This window comes from Actinia tenebrosa, unplaced genomic scaffold (assembly GCF_029948245.1).
Source record: "Actinia tenebrosa isolate PJP-AT-01 unplaced genomic scaffold, QUT_ActTen_1.0 PGA_scaffold9__36_contigs__length_13948895, whole genome shotgun sequence".
NCBI classification, from domain to species: domain Eukaryota; kingdom Metazoa; phylum Cnidaria; class Anthozoa; order Actiniaria; family Actiniidae; genus Actinia; species Actinia tenebrosa.
Window position 1 is genome coordinate 5,094,813 of NW_028292586.1, and position 15,730 is coordinate 5,110,542.

General features: G+C 35.0%; 1 protein-coding gene across 2 annotated transcripts in view; it reads left to right on the plus strand.

Moving 5' to 3' along the window:
* Nucleotides 1-15,730, plus strand: part of LOC116292997 (epidermal growth factor-like protein 7) — a 53,496-nt gene that overhangs the window by 4,293 nt on the left and 33,473 nt on the right. The window contains exons 6-10 of one of the 2 annotated variants that reach the window (XM_089024701.1): nt 26-87; nt 1,095-1,151; nt 1,654-1,698; nt 2,115-2,150; nt 6,308-6,418. In XM_089024701.1, the coding sequence (XP_088880827.1) occupies nt 26-87; nt 1,095-1,151; nt 1,654-1,698; nt 2,115-2,150; nt 6,308-6,319 (212 nt within the window). In that variant the 3' untranslated portion in view covers nt 6,320-6,418. Of the gene's footprint in view, nt 1-25; nt 88-1,094; nt 1,152-1,653; nt 1,699-2,114; nt 2,151-6,307; nt 6,419-15,730 lie in introns of those variants that run through there. The other variant, XM_089024700.1, reaches the window with a different exon arrangement.

The following is a 15,730-nucleotide window of genomic DNA, read 5'->3' on the forward strand; positions in this document are numbered from 1 at the left end:
TAGGGATCTATTCTGTTCATTACAGTATGCCTTCACTGCAACAAAGAATGGAGAGACATGGAACATAGAATACATATACTTGAAAAAGTAAGCGCAAAACGTTACTTTCTTCGAATCCTTATTTGGCAGAATTACTGCGTGTCTTGTCTTGAAGCTGTATAATTATAATAATGATAATAAGTATAGGAAATCGCACGATCTCGAGTACAATTTGGAAATTAATAGACACGAGTAATGTTTTGAAAGTTCTTGTAATTGCACTCGCCTAAAGGCGAGTGCAATTACAAGAACTTTCAAAGCATTACGAGTGTCTATTAATTCCAAATTGTACGAGAAGATCGTGCGATTTTTTGTTTATAGTTCACTCAACAAAATTTCAGTAAAAAATGCGAAGCGACGCCGTTCATCTTTATCTATTTGGCGGCCGATTTTCAGTCCATCGCGCAACTGAAATGCATAAAAAAGATTAGTTCTTACGGCTTTAAAATTTTATTTATGTTTTTTAAGTACGAAATGATAGAAAATAATTGTTTTGACATTATTTTGGCCGTGTTGCCATAGCGACTTAATTCGGTACTCCAACGGAGTACAATTAACGGTATAATTGTACTCCTCTCGACCAATCAGAGTCGAGTAATTTTGTTGAGTGTACTATAATAATAATAATAATAATAAACTTTATTGACAATAATAATTAACTAATAATTAACTACAATATGAGATGTGATAAGAATATTGCTATAATTATAAAACAATAAAAAATCAGAGATTATGAATATAATAATAATAATGATAGTAATAATAATTTTATTTAAATAAACCTTAATAGTCTATGCATTTCTTAATATAAATAGAAATACACTCGCTCCAAATCTACTAAAGTTCCAATGATAATAGTAATATTAATAATAATAGTAATAATAATGATAATAATAATAATAGATCCCAATGCAATCTATGCCCTGACTTTTTCACCCCAGAGGTTGTTGTAGGGTCCGATGAAAATTAAAGGGAAAGAGACAGGAGTACGTCGCAATCATTTTTGGTTTCATTTAATTTTTTGACATTGACCGTGTGACATTTGATTTCAACAGGAACTCGTCTCGATGTCAAATAAACTAATGAAATATGAAGGTGTACAAATGCTTTCTGTGAGTTCAGTCATAACATATAGCTACAATGTATTGCGCGCTCCACTGATTGGTTTATTAACGTGGCTTCGGTGCGCGAGCCTTAGAGGCTTTTCCCGCGCTTCTCCACCTCCCGCGTAAATCTATGATTTAACAAAAACGCGCGAAATGTTGACTATTTCTCAACTCTTTTACTCTGAGCATAATGTTTCCCATTTCAGAATTCGTGTATTCGCATTGAGTATTATTTTTTATCTGCAAAACTTGAGAATATCATCGATCCCTTGCTTAAAAAAAGAACCTTATCCCGACTAGTCAACTAACTAACAAGCCGTTGCGTTTTTGCCTTTCCGCGATCCCAATTTAAAAACTAGACTAGTAACGACCTCGTGGAGCATTGTGGGTCTAATTTTGTGGACGAAATTAAAAAAAACTCGCCATCTTGAGTCCTTGGCCCCACTAAACATAACTGTTGATGTTGTATGAAGTTTACCAATCTGACCTAAAGAATGATCTTTTGCAGCATGTCACGAATAAGGAACAATTACGAGGACCCCCTGGGCTGAAAGTAAGTATCCATATTATCATTTATTTAATATTACCACTTTATTAATAATCAGTACTTAGAGAGGCACGGTCACGGCGCACATGTTTATTAGTTGACATTCTTCCAATCAAACACAGCACGTGAGATTACTGTCCATCCTTTTAATGATTCCCAGACATAGCTTTGCCAAGGTCACGGTGATGTGCATTCGAGTAGTTGCTCACGCCTCAAGGATACCTGCTCATAAACATGGACCTTGGTACGGTTTATAGGAAACATTCCCTAATTAATCTAGAACTACTTGATTGTTTATTCTAAATAGCCCGCCATCAAGGCTCTCTGAAAGAAATTTAGTGAGCTTCTACTATTATTGTGGGTCTTTTGTTGTACTAATATTTTTACCATACACTATTGACCATCGTATGTTTTTTTTTAAGGGAGAAAGAGGCGAAGAAGGACCAAGAGGACCCCCGGTAAGTTTTTTTTGTCATACTCTAACTTAGACTTACTAGAAAATCAATCATATAAATGCTGCGTATTTGATTGGTTATTTTCTTGTGGTCCCAGTATTGAACTGAGAGGGACACCCATAAGTAGTCGAATGATTATTCCGCCGAAAATGATGCACACATTATACCATCAAAAATCTTAAATTATATATATCGTTTGAAAATTATTTTGACTTTATTTTTGTTTAGTTTAAACTTTCAACGGGCTTTCAATTAATTTTTTTTCTTGAATTTTTCCGCACTAAAATACTACTTTGAAGAGAACTTTAGTAAGATAAATACTACTATTTAAATCCGTCTACTACAACTGCTACTACTACTAATAAGACAGTTCTAGGGCATCACAACTGGGTCTTGATGCCCTTACAGAAAGCGGCAAAAAATAAAAAGGAAAAACTTATAAAAATATATATATGCATAAATATTCACAGATACGTTCGTATATGAGGTTTATAAGTTAAGGCCCCGTCCACACGTATCCGGAAATTTTTGTACCCGCAAATTAGTTTTTGCGGATACGAAAATGTTTGCGTCCACACGCAGCGCATTCGAATCGTTTTCGAACCGTTTTCACCGTCCACACGTATCCGTTTTCGTAAAATTTGCGGATAGCGGACACAAAATTTTCCGGACACGTGTGGACGCAACCCGTATCCGCAAAAAAAAATTTGCGGATACGTGTGGACGGGGCCTAAATAAATAAGTCTTTAGTTCTCCTTTGAAACGATCTACAGATGGTGAGTGACGTAAGCACACTGTGATAAATGACCTATATTTTATTGCGCGCTTTCTTCAATTTCCATTCAAAGTCATTACCATAAAATCTCTACCGTTAAATGTAACTGTGATTGAGTTTTTAGTTTTTCTGCATTTAAGGGAACTCCTTTTCTAGATATTCGCTTTTCCATGCTAGGTACATAATATACTAAGTGCAAACAGCCTGATATTAGCGCTTCACATCTGTGTGCACTCCATTTCTCTGCTTAAACAAAGGATTGATATCTTATTCATTACTCTTATGGAATCCATTTAAAATCGCAAAGATATCTTCTACTTATACTATTGTTTTACTTCGGCTTCTTAAAATAAAGAGTAATTTTCCTTCCTTCCTTCCTTTCTTTTTTGTCTTTTTTACTCCATTTTCTTTGCTCATGGCATCCAAAATAATCTCTCTTTTGGAATCATTTGAAATTCGAAAAGATATATTCTACTTATATTAATTCTGATTTACACCGGTTTCCTTAAAGAAGGTTTAATTTTCCTTCCTTCCTTCCTCTTTTGTTCTTTCCTTTTCTCATAATCTTTTCTCAGAGATTCCTTTATATAAATCATCCAAAATAATTTTGCTTTAGGATCTCATTTCCCCAGATACCACATTGTCTAGTTGGAAAAAAGCTTTGACATACACTTTACGATTTTTTGCATCTATTTTTCACCGAATTACCTTCAGTTTTCCATACCGCACCAAAAGTTGCTACAAGGTCTCAATATAACGTAATATTTCAGTTCTTTATAACTTTTCAATACAAGTTTTAATTCACATCCTACTTTATGTGCATTCCCAACAGAAAAAAGGTTTGTAATTTAGTGAATATTGCTCCAAAAGACTTTTCAAACACATATCTTTGTGCATATCTGTTTTCCTCATACGTTATATGAGTGTATTGGATTAATATTGCCGCAGTACCGAAGGTTGATGCTGAAGTGAGCTCACGTGTTTCTGTTCTTATCGTTATCATCGTTGAGTAGTTGATGTAAGATTCAGTGAGGTAATACTAGCACATTTGTTAAGTGCTTCGGGCACTCCTAATTGGATTTGCCTTCACACCTGCGTACTCTAAACCTATTTTTTTCTGTAGCTGAAAAAGTAAAAATGGTTGCAACGATCATATACTAGTAGACTTCTAGTATTGAAAGCTAGTCTATAGTTTTACAAAGACCAAGTCATGCACAGGCTGCTCAAAAATAGCTATAAGTACTTTTACACGGCAATGAGGGTGGTTAGCACGGGTGGCGTGCGCTTCTTATGCGTCGTCTCTCACCAATGCGACCCGAGTTCGAGCTCCGCCCTGCTCGGTTTCGTATGTGAGTAGAGTTGTTAGTTGGTTCTCTCCTGTGCTTCGAGGGTTTTTCTCCAGGTTCTCCGGTTTTCCTCCCTCCGCAAAAATTAATTTCTAAATTCCAATTCGATCTTGGGCTTTCACCTAGCATGGATCTGAGGGTTCCGTTCGTGTTTGTCCCACTCTGTAATTACAGCCAAAACTGGTTTTAGATTTTACACTCAAACTCTTAGTATAATATGCGGCTAGCCGTCTATAGATGTTTGCACTAAACTCGTAGCATTGTATGATGTATTTAGCTTAAGATCTTAAAAATGGCTAGGCAAATAAGTATTCTCTAACATTTACTCTTCATGTGTAACTTATGAGATCATATTTGTAACTTATGAGTGTTCTTCCTATACATTCCCATACTGGATACATACGCTAAGTCTTCCAACGCCTTCTTCCGGATTCCATTTCTTAAATTTCAAATTCCGTTTTTGGGATACTCAATTTATTAAGCAAAATTTCCGAAACCTTTTAATTTTTGTGATCCCATTTAATCTAATTTATTAGCAGGTTTTAAATATTTGAACCCATAGAAATATTTAGTCAATTTTCCTTTGCTTCCTCTACCTACCCCCCCCCCACCCCCCCGACATTATAATAGTGTGCACAAAGTACCACTAACGCTCCTTTTAACATTATTTTTTCCTACATCTAATTAAAACACTCTATTTGATCCCCATTTCTTTACTAGTAATCTCCTTATAATCTTTCTTACCTAAAATGTTATTGGTATCACGGTTATATTGATCTAGTATCGCTAACAAAGAATCCATAATGGCTTCCATCAGGCTATCCATAAATAGAGCGGCTGACTTTGAGCTTCTTTACTGTAACTTTATTTACCTTGACTGCAATCTATCTGTTAATGGTATTAGTCATTATTTGTTTAGTTTAATTTTCTTCATATTATCGATACCTTTTAGCAAATGTGTTTCAATGAAAAAATAATAATAATAATAAAATTAAAAAAAAAAAAGGAAAAAAAAAAAAGATAATGATAAAAAAATTTTTTTTGAACAATGTTCCAGGAAAAGAATCTTCATTTTATAATTTCGAAAAATGGACTTTTTAAATTTGATTTAATAACCCTTGACGTTTTTATGTCTTTCCACACTTTCTAGATTCTTTTAGATTTTCGAGTCATAAAAATAGAAAAAAAATTTAATGGGAAGAAAAGAAATGAAAGAAATTTGAATGAAAGGAAAAGTGAAAGAGGAAAGGAAAGGAAGGAAAGGGAAGGAAAGGAAAGGAAAGAAAATTTTAAAAGGACGAACTTAAAAGTTAAAGTTGATGATAGAGGTCATTTAAAAAATTGTATCTGAAACAAAAAAAACAAAAAACAAAAACAAAAACAAAAAAAAACAACAACCAGGGTTCATGTAACACCTCTCTCTGGTATAAAAACTTAACATTAAGTCTATTAATATTATTTCAATTATCATTCAATGTAGTAGGTATTATAGCTATCCACACTGCTTTCTCACTATCCACCTTGAGTCTTAAGTAATTTTCACCCCTAATGGCATCAAGTACACGGCTTCTTTGATGAGCTGGGCCATTTTCACTACCATTAGAACCTTAGCAATAACACACTAGACGTTAGCATAATATCAGCAAGTACGATATCCATTGTATATCAATATCAGAGTTCATTGACTTGGAAAACTTGATACCTAACACGCCTTAACTTAAGGGTTTCATCGAGAGTACAGCCTTTGATGAGTGCAGGATCTTATCTCTCTTTTCATTAGTTGAGCTTTTTACTGGGGGTTCTCTAGTGTCGTGTCACCAGTGATATTTGTAGTAAAAGCTTTAAGGCAGTAGCAATGTAGTTTGGATGATTGTAATGACCTTAACACCCTTCTACGCCTACTACTAATTTTTGTTGCCACTAAGCCTTTGATTACTCAAGAAAAGCTTTACAGTGCACATCGACATGTCAATGTACAGGTTATAAGAACAACCATAGGGTTGCAATATTAACTGTGACATTCTCCTCATTGATCATAGAGAGCTACCTAGGATCCAAGAAGAAAAAAAACGAATTACAGTTATTTAGGCGACCTACATCGATGCACAGGGCAGAAGAGAAAGCAAAAGGCCACATCTTTAAGACATCCTCACACCTAAGAAATATTTTCTTAGGGAGGGAGGGGGGGGGGGGGTACGAGTGGACTGCTGCCACACCTCTTAAACATTATAGTAAAGTGCATGATTATATGCCACACATGTACAATGTACCAAATAGAGTACGATAATGTCTAAGTTGCTTTAGACAATTAAACATCTCAGTGTAATCAAACTAGATTTGAATTAAAAGGATCTTGAGGTAAACGAGACGAACGAAAGTTATTTGATTGGAAGAAAAAGGTTGAATCAGCAAATCCGGAGATCTATTTAAATCTATTTCTGGATGCTTCTGTACTACCTTGGACGCACTTGGAGACGCACTTTCTTTCTTTCTTTTTTTCTTAATATTATGGAGACTTGGGTATTACCTATGACGTCATGAGAATGACTTGACCTAGTTTCCATCAGGCAATGCGAATCCTTAGGGACCTAGCTAATTGTTTTTATTTTAAGAGAGAATTCTTTTCGTATTCAAGCAGTGAGTGCCAAACATTTTCTTGAAGAAAGGCTGTTGTACAAGGCTAAAATCTTGTTATTCAGAAAGTTTAACTTGTTTGGAAGTGGAGATGACCGATGAAAGTGGAATCAAAGTGTTAACCCAAAGCAAAAAGTTTATTCGAAAATTAGGTTTAGACCTACATTTCCTTATTTCCCATATATTTTCTATAACAAAAAAGCCTGACAAAGCAACATTCTAGCACAAATGCAACAAAACATCTTTGTACAACTGAAAACACCGCTTCAAACAAGCATTTTATCATAGTACATCAGTTTCTAACTGTTTAAAAAAGGTTTTGAGTGTTAACCCAAAACGAAAACTGGAATCAAAACTCATACGAAAGTCTAGTTTTTGGCGCCTTTTGCCATTATTGCTCGTTATTGCAAAAAAAAATTCCTCTTAAAAGGTTGCGCATGTCTTGTTAGATGCTGTCGCTTTCCATAGGTGAGGTGAGGTGAGGTGAGGTGAGGTGAGGTGAGGTGAGGTGAGGTGAGGTGAGGTGAGGTGAGGTGAGGTGAGGTGAGGTGAGGTGAGGTGAGGTGAGGTGAGGTGAGGTGAGGTGAGGTGAGATGAGATGAGGTGAGGTGAGGTGAGGTTAAAATTATGATCATCATTTTCGTGTCAATCTTCGTTTTGTTATATAAATTGACTAGACAGCTTTCAAAAATGATCGAGAACGTCTGAGAGAATGACAGCGTGGGATCTATCTATTAAAATATCGAAGTTTGCATTTTATTTCTATTTTAAGTAGTAGAAAGATCTAGAAAACGAAAGAACAGTAAACAGAAGGATAAGAAGAAAAAGCCTACAGTTGTTTATTATAAGTAATGATAATGAAATGGAAACGACAATACAAGAACAATATTTAATAAATAATCGAAACATTAAGAGTGGCTGTCCGTAACGGTCGAGAATGGCGGGACAGCGAAGGAATTTTCAAATTTCTCATATTTTGTCAGAAGACACCCTTTGGTAAGCTCTTTTAAAAAATCCAGTTTAAAACTTCAAGCGCTTTTTTATTTTGGCGAATTTTACGAAAATCTAAAACTCGACTTCCGGTTTGCTCTGGACCGGTGTGAACAGCCCAAAATATTACCCATATTTAAGAAGGCCTCACTCGTTCAAAAATACTCCTAACGATCTGATACTTTTTCAACATTTTAACTAACTATCAGACTCCAAAAGGGATAAATAATATTTTTGGGAAAATATTTTGTTCTCGCTTTTTGGGATTTTTTTTCGATGGCATTTCAAGCAGCTACGACGCGAAGCAAATTTTAGCCTAAGTTGAATGCCCTAAATTATCACCTGGTATATATTTTATTTTCACTAATACTATATGATCTGAAAGCTTGTTTATTGTACTTCTTTTCCTGAAAGTATTAGCCTTGGAACGCAAATACTTCCTCGCGATTAATCGACTCTTCTATGTAGCATACGGCGGTCTAATTTCGGATTCAGAATCAAAGCGCCTGCTTTATAAATACTCAAAAACTTTCTTGGATCACCCAGAATGAACATTTTAATCGTAAACAACATTAGTTTGATGACTGTAAACTATACTCCAGCTATATATTATTGACTTATACTTTTGTACTGGAATATTTTAGAGAGTAAGGACTTAAGCGTACGAATTCTAAGTTAGAAAAAAAACCTTTAGACCCCATCAAACGCAGGGTTTTTTTATTTTTCTCTTTTCTTTGTTTTTGTTGAATATACTTGCTCAAAATCCTCCCAAATTTCAATTAGTTCCACGTTATTCGTAGAAAAAACAAACTCATTTTTGTACTTTCTCAAAATTAATGGAATAAGTTAGAGGACACTATGATTGAATAAACAAACTGAATTAGTTGAGAAGCGTGGCACGTGAACGTCGATCACTTGTACCTTTCTTGAATTATATGAACTAAACAAACAACCTTTATGGTTTGTATTTTTTGTCTTTATCTCTTGTCAAAATTAATAATAACTAGTGACTAAAGTGCGTGCAGTTGCTTTCGTACTATTTCATTTAAGCCCCTTTCCCGATAACGTCACACATTTGATTCGCATCAACACTGCCTACTCTGTTTTTTATAAATCGTCCTTGTTTTAAGAGAAGTCAGTGGCTAACAAACCTGTTTCCTTTCTTATTCATTCGTCTAGAATGAACTGTTTGACAGGAACAATTGTATGGTTTCTATCAATTACGGCCGCAATCGTAAACTACATTCAAGGTATTTGGTGCTTTGCTCTTTTAGGGGAACAGGAACATGTAACTCTAGAGCCTCACAGAAAATCTGCAGCATTGTTACCTAGAGAGTTTTTAAGTCTGTCATTTTTCACCATTGGAACATATATCGTATTGGTCGTAAGTGACAGGGTGCTGTAGTTGGCAGGGCCGTAACCAGGGGGGGCACAGGGTGCACGTGCACCCCCACATAAAAGCTTAAGGTCCGCCGATTTTTTTATTCGATGTGCACCCTCCCTGTAAAAGTTCTGGTTACGGCCCTGGTTGGAAAGTCGAGATAGCTGCTTCTACAGTATTGTACTGGGAAAATTATCATCTTCCTCTATTGCGTTTGGGGAGATAGCAAGGTCTTCAGGGACGGTCTGGCCGAGTACTTGAAAAGACGCAAGCCGTCGGGACCTCGAGCACGTCTCATGACCTTTTCTACAAATTCTGGGTTTAACTTTCTTCCTAAGGTTTACTCAATGTTGAGCTTGTTGACCAAGTAGGTTCTCTGTTTTTTGATAAAGCGGTCAGACTTTTTATTTTCTTTGAGAGCCCAGCCTCTTCAGCAGATAAATCCGAGGTCCTCATATTACTAGACGAGAATTTTAGGGTCGGTAGAAACCCCAACCCCCTCTTCCAAGCTTTGTATTTGACGGCCTTAGCAAGATCAAATAGCGATTGTTTCTCAAGAGATTTCGACCATCTCTCAAGAGAAAAATGCTTTTCAAGAACAGAGAATCTTCGCACTCGCACGCAGCCGCCGCCAGAGCACCATATTTTCATTTAATTAAGAATGTAGTTTACTATTGCGGCTGTAATTGATAGAAACCATACAATTGTTCCTGTCAAAATGTTAAAAAAAAGAATAAGAAAAAGAAAAAAAAAACCGGCTGCTCAGCTCGACGATTAGCTTGCCTACTGAGCAGCTATTATCTGAATCTTGGCTATAAACATTAATGTTGTAAAGCATAATTTGATATATATATATATATATATATATTTTATTTTTAATCAAACTCATAAATAATTCATGAGGAAAACACAATAGAAATCACGACCATGAAGGAGGTTTTATATCTGATATAGATTCGTCTTCATTTGCATAAACTTAAACTTGGATTTTCTTGGCCAGATTCACTTCAATTTTGAAAATTTTAGTGAAACACAAAGGAACTAACCTAGACGTTTGATAAGCAATCTACAGTATGAGTGGCCGTGTTGTATTCGATATACAATCACTCGGCTACGCCTCGTGTTTGTATATCGGATACAACACGGCCACTCATTCTGAAAAAAACGTCTGTCTGATGAGTGCGTAAGCACGAAACTCGGAGTTACAGTGAACATGTCTCGTCTTTAATCCAATCTTTACTATATATCTGTTGCTCTGCATCCCTACGCATCGAGCACTGTTTCACCAGTATAGACCACATTACATACTTTGTTATATATATATATATATATATATACAGCCATTTGCAAAAATTATGGCCGTTTCAAATATAAATACAACTATATCGAAAGTATATCAGACAGGGCGGGATATCATTCTTGATATTTTTTTCCAGAAAGCCCTAATGATAGACAACTTGAAAAATATATAGTGGAAGATATCCCATAATACTTGATATGCTTTCGATATACTCGTATATGTATTGGAAGCGGCCATAGTTTTTGCAAATGGCTGTATATATATATATATATATATATATATATATAATATGTTATTATTATTGGTAAAAAGATACTTGTTGTTCCTGTCAAACAGTTTATTCTAGGCGAATGAATAGGAAAGGAAACAGGTTTGTTAGCCACTGACTTCTCTTAATGAAACAAGGACGATTTTTGGCTTTTTCATTTAGAATCAAGTTAAATCAATCAATTCTGAAACCCCATATAAAAACAAGCAAAAACAGCAACAAAAGAGAAGGGAAAAAAAGCAGAGTAGGCAGTGTTGATGCGGATCAAATGTGTGACGTTATCGGGAAAGGGGCTTAAATGAAATAGTACGAAAGCAACTGCACGCACTTTAGTCACTAGTTATTATTAATTTTGACAAGAGATAAAGACAAAAAATACAAAACATTAAGGTTGTTTGTTTAGTTCATATAATTCAAGAAAGGTACAAGTGATCGACGTTCACGTGCCACGCTTCTCAACTAATTCAGTTTGTTTATTCAATCATAATGTCCTCTAACTTATTCCATTAATTTTGAGAAAGTACGAAAATGAGTTTGTTTTTTCTACGAATAACGTGGAACTAATTGAAATTTGGGAGGATTTTGAGCAAGTATATTCAACAAAAACAAAGAAAAGAGAAAAATAAAAAAACCCTGCGTTTGATGGGGTCTAAAGGTTTTTTTTTCTAACTTAGAATTCGTACGCTTAAGTCCTTACTCTCTAAAATATTCCAGTACAAAAGAATAAGTCAATAATATATAGCTGGAGTATAGTTTACAGTCATCAAACTAATGTTGTTTACGATTAAAATGTTCATTCTGGGTGATCCAAGAAAGTTTTTGAGTATTTATAAAGCAGGCGCTTTGATTCTGAATCCGAAATTAGACCGCCGTATGCTACATAGAAGAGTCGATTAATCGCGAGGACGTATTTGCGTTCCAAAGCTGATACTTTCAGGAAAAGAATTACAATAAACAAGCTTTCAGATCATATAGTTTTAGTGAAAATAAAATATATACCAGGTGATGATTTAGGGCATTCAACTTAGGCTAAAATTTGCTTCGCGTCGTAGCTGCTTGAAATGCCATCGAAAAAAAATCCCAAAAAGCGAGAAAAAAACATTTTCCCAAAAATATTATTTATCCCTTTTGGAGTCTGATAGTTAGTTAAAATGTTGAAAAAGTATCAGATCGATAGGAGTATTTTTGAACGAGTGAGGCCTTCTTAAATATGGGTAATATTTTGGGCTGTTCACACCGGTCCAGAGCGAACCGGAAGTCGAGTTTTAGATTTTCGTAAAATTCGCCAAAATAAAAAAGCGCTCGAAGTTTTAAACTGGATTTTTTAAAAGAGCTTACCAAAGGTTGTCTTCTGACAAAATATGAGAAATTTGAAAATTCCTTCGCTGTCCCGCCATTCTCGACCGTTACGGACAGCCACTCTTAAATATTGAAATGGAATTTTAGGTAAAATAGAAAGAAAAATATTCGTTAATAAATAAATAAATAAATAATAATAATAATAATAATAAAATATTTTAAAAGAAAAATGTTTAAAAACAAATCAATATTTGATTAAGAAATCAGGCCTAAATTTAAGAAATAAAGGAAAAATATTCGTTAAGTAGAACGGAGAAAAAAAGGGAAAAAAAAGTCAGAAATAAATGAGAAGAAGAATTATACTCAAAAAAAAAAAAAACAGAGATGAATACTAAAATAACAAAAATAAGTAGTTAAATGTGTATTATATGATGATTAATTGGCTAATCTTGTGTATATTTATTTGGCTAGTTGTTTTGTATTTGACATTAATTTGAGTTGTCCTTTCTCAAACTCTTTATTTAATTTCCATTCAATGTGTGTTTAGCGAAAATAAATGCAGCTGTTTCTTTCGACACGTCAGTGAAAATTGATGGATACTTAGCACTGATCTTGTCTAGTTAATGGCCGTTTTATGACTGGGAGGATGTCATTTTTGAATTCTCTTTTAAGGCTGATTACTCCGGTGACCAAGGCAACCAACTCCTCCTCCTCGCTGCAAAATTCAACACAAATGACTTGTATCCTCAATCCATCAATTCAGTCAATAATCTTAATGATAACAAATGGTCAGCCGGTCGGTAATCCAATTTCTTCGACATTCATCTAATTGACTCGTACTTCACCAAGTCGTTCAGCGCTGAAAAACTAATGACACACTTCTTCAGCCGAGGATTAATTCGAAATCAAAATACACGGCGATTTCCTATGTTTTGAAAACTTATAAGCGCGCATTTTAGATTTCCTTTCCGCAGTTTCAGAAGTGGAGGGCGCTTATTGAGACTTATTATCGTTATTCATCGACTTCAAACGTCTGATGGCTTCCTACTTTTGGCCATGTTTTCAGATAAATCACGTAGAAGTGAGTGTAATCTTGCCAACGCTCTTGACTGCTCTTTTCTTCATTAGCAGTCAAGGATGCGCTCTCGGATTAAGATTACAACCACTGATAGCTACGACCATTTTTATTCTCAATCTTTGACGATAAACGACAACAAAATACAAGAAAAACTTCCCTCTTAAAAGAAAATTTATTTGTATTTACGGGAAACCTATAGAATTCTTTTTATCGTAAAGTATGCCTTGCGAGAAAATAGTCTAAACTCCCGCGTCGTTTAGAACGATTTTTGCGTGCGTCTTAATCAGGTTGTTATCTGTATAATCGCAGGTGAGCGCTGTAAAGGCTGAACTCTCTTATCTTCATCTCGATAATCAAACGCAAAGGTGTCTGAAATCAAATGTGTTTTTAAATGTATCAACGACACATGCGGCTTGTAAGACAAACAGAATTAGGAAAACACCGCCTCTCGGTAGCAAAAACCTTGCATAGTATAATACCTACACTTCTTGCTCTAGTCTATGGAACTATAACTTATCTAGTATACTGAATTTTAAAGCTTTCTTCTCGTTTTGACATTTTAAATTGTAACTAAGTTTCCCTTTTTTTGCATTGGAAGAAAAAGTTTTGATAAGCAAGTCACGCTTGTTTTCGTCAACGCTTACCAAAACAAGTGATGAAGTTTCGTTTCCAATTAATTAACCAGAGTATTATTATTTTTTGTTCGCTGCGCGTGTTTTTGTTTTGACGTACCAGTTTTCTCTGTTATCGTTAAAAATATAAGTATTCCTAAACTTGCTATCGAAACCATTGCCTTTTCTGGTTTTCAAGTTTCTCTTACAGGAACTAAAAGATTTCTTAAATTTTTACGTACGAATTCTAATAGTATCATTATAAAAAAAAGCTCAAAACTTACTATCGAAGCCATTGCCTTTTATACGGGTTTTCTACACTCTTATATAGAAAGAAAAAGTTTCCTTCATTTTTTTGCCTTTATCGAATTCGGTAGCTTTTAATATAGTAATTTTGAACTATATACATGTACTTCAGTCCTATTTCTCGTTTTCAGAACATCTGTCGGTATTTAGATTTTTGGATGCATGTTCTTTGAATCCATTCGTTTCATACTCAAGATAAGCGTTGAAAAGACTTAAATAAAACTGAATTATCATCAGGTAATCCTATAATTTTAAATAATCTAGGAATAAAAGAGTGGAAAATGGGCTTAAATAAATCATAATTATAAATAGTATCTTTTCTCAATAGTTTAGTGTATATTTAAATTTTGTAGTTTAGGTATTTATATTAGCTTCACATATTTTTGTATTTTTATATTTCTTGATGACCCAATGTAAGATTAGCTTTGCTAAATTGGTTTTTTATCATCGTTAAATAAAGTTTTTTATTATTATTATTATTATTATTATTATTATTATTATTATTATTAAATCTGAACAAGGACGAGAAAGGACGGGTATACAATGGCAGTAATGCGCTTAGTGTGAGCTTGTCCTGAATAAAACTAATGTTAGATTTATTTGTGTGTGTTTTCGGTACATTATTATTCAAATCCTTGGATAATTTTGACTCTCAATAGTAGGAGGTTGTTAGGATATAGAGCATTAGCAAGAAAAGTCTTAATGCAATCCCTTTTTTAATTCTTTGCGGTTGATTATTTGAAATAATTTTTGGCTTTCAATCAAGGATGACCTCAGCAGAGGGTTTTTCTGAACTTTAAATTCGCAAAACAAGAAGCCTCAATTTTTATATTTTTAAATACTTTTTATTCTTTGTCAGGAACGTTTTTGTTGTAATGATAGTTATATCTACTTCTTTTATAACGGTTAGGCGTAGCTTTTGGTGTTGCAAGATAAAAAGCATTATTGCTGCTTTTGGCATTGCTCTGTGCTGTTACTGTTTTTGATTGTGGTGGCGGTGGTGGGGGTGGGGGTGGTGTTGGTTGTGGTTGTGGTTGTGGTGGTGGTGGTGGTGGTGATGGTGATGATGGTGGTGTTGGTGGTGTTGGTGGTGTTGGTGGTGTTGGTGGTGATGGTGGTGGTGGTTGTGGTGGTGGTGGTGGTTGTGGTGGTGGTGATGGTTGATATGGTGGTGGTGGTGGTGATGATGGTGATGGTGGTGTTAGGGGGGGGGGGTAGATGATGTTGGTGGTGTTGATGTTGCCAATGCCGTGCTGATCTTCTAGTTAATGATTCAAGTTTGGTGTTACTAATGCTTTGCTATTTTGGTTGCTGATGATGCTATTGAAAATTTTTGTTGCTGCTGCGTGTGGTGGTGTTAATGATGATTCAGTTATCAGGTGTTGCTGTTCTTGGTGGTAGTTGTTCCAGTTGTCATTACTGTTGTCAATTTTGTTGTTGTTGTAGTTGACAGGGCCGTAACCAGGGGGAGCACAGGGTGAACGTGCACCCCCCATAAAAGCTTAAGGACCGCTCATCTATCTCCTTTTGCTTTAAAATTGCATGTAAATGTTTTTTGATTAAATCAATACCACTTTCCATCTGCATATTGTAGC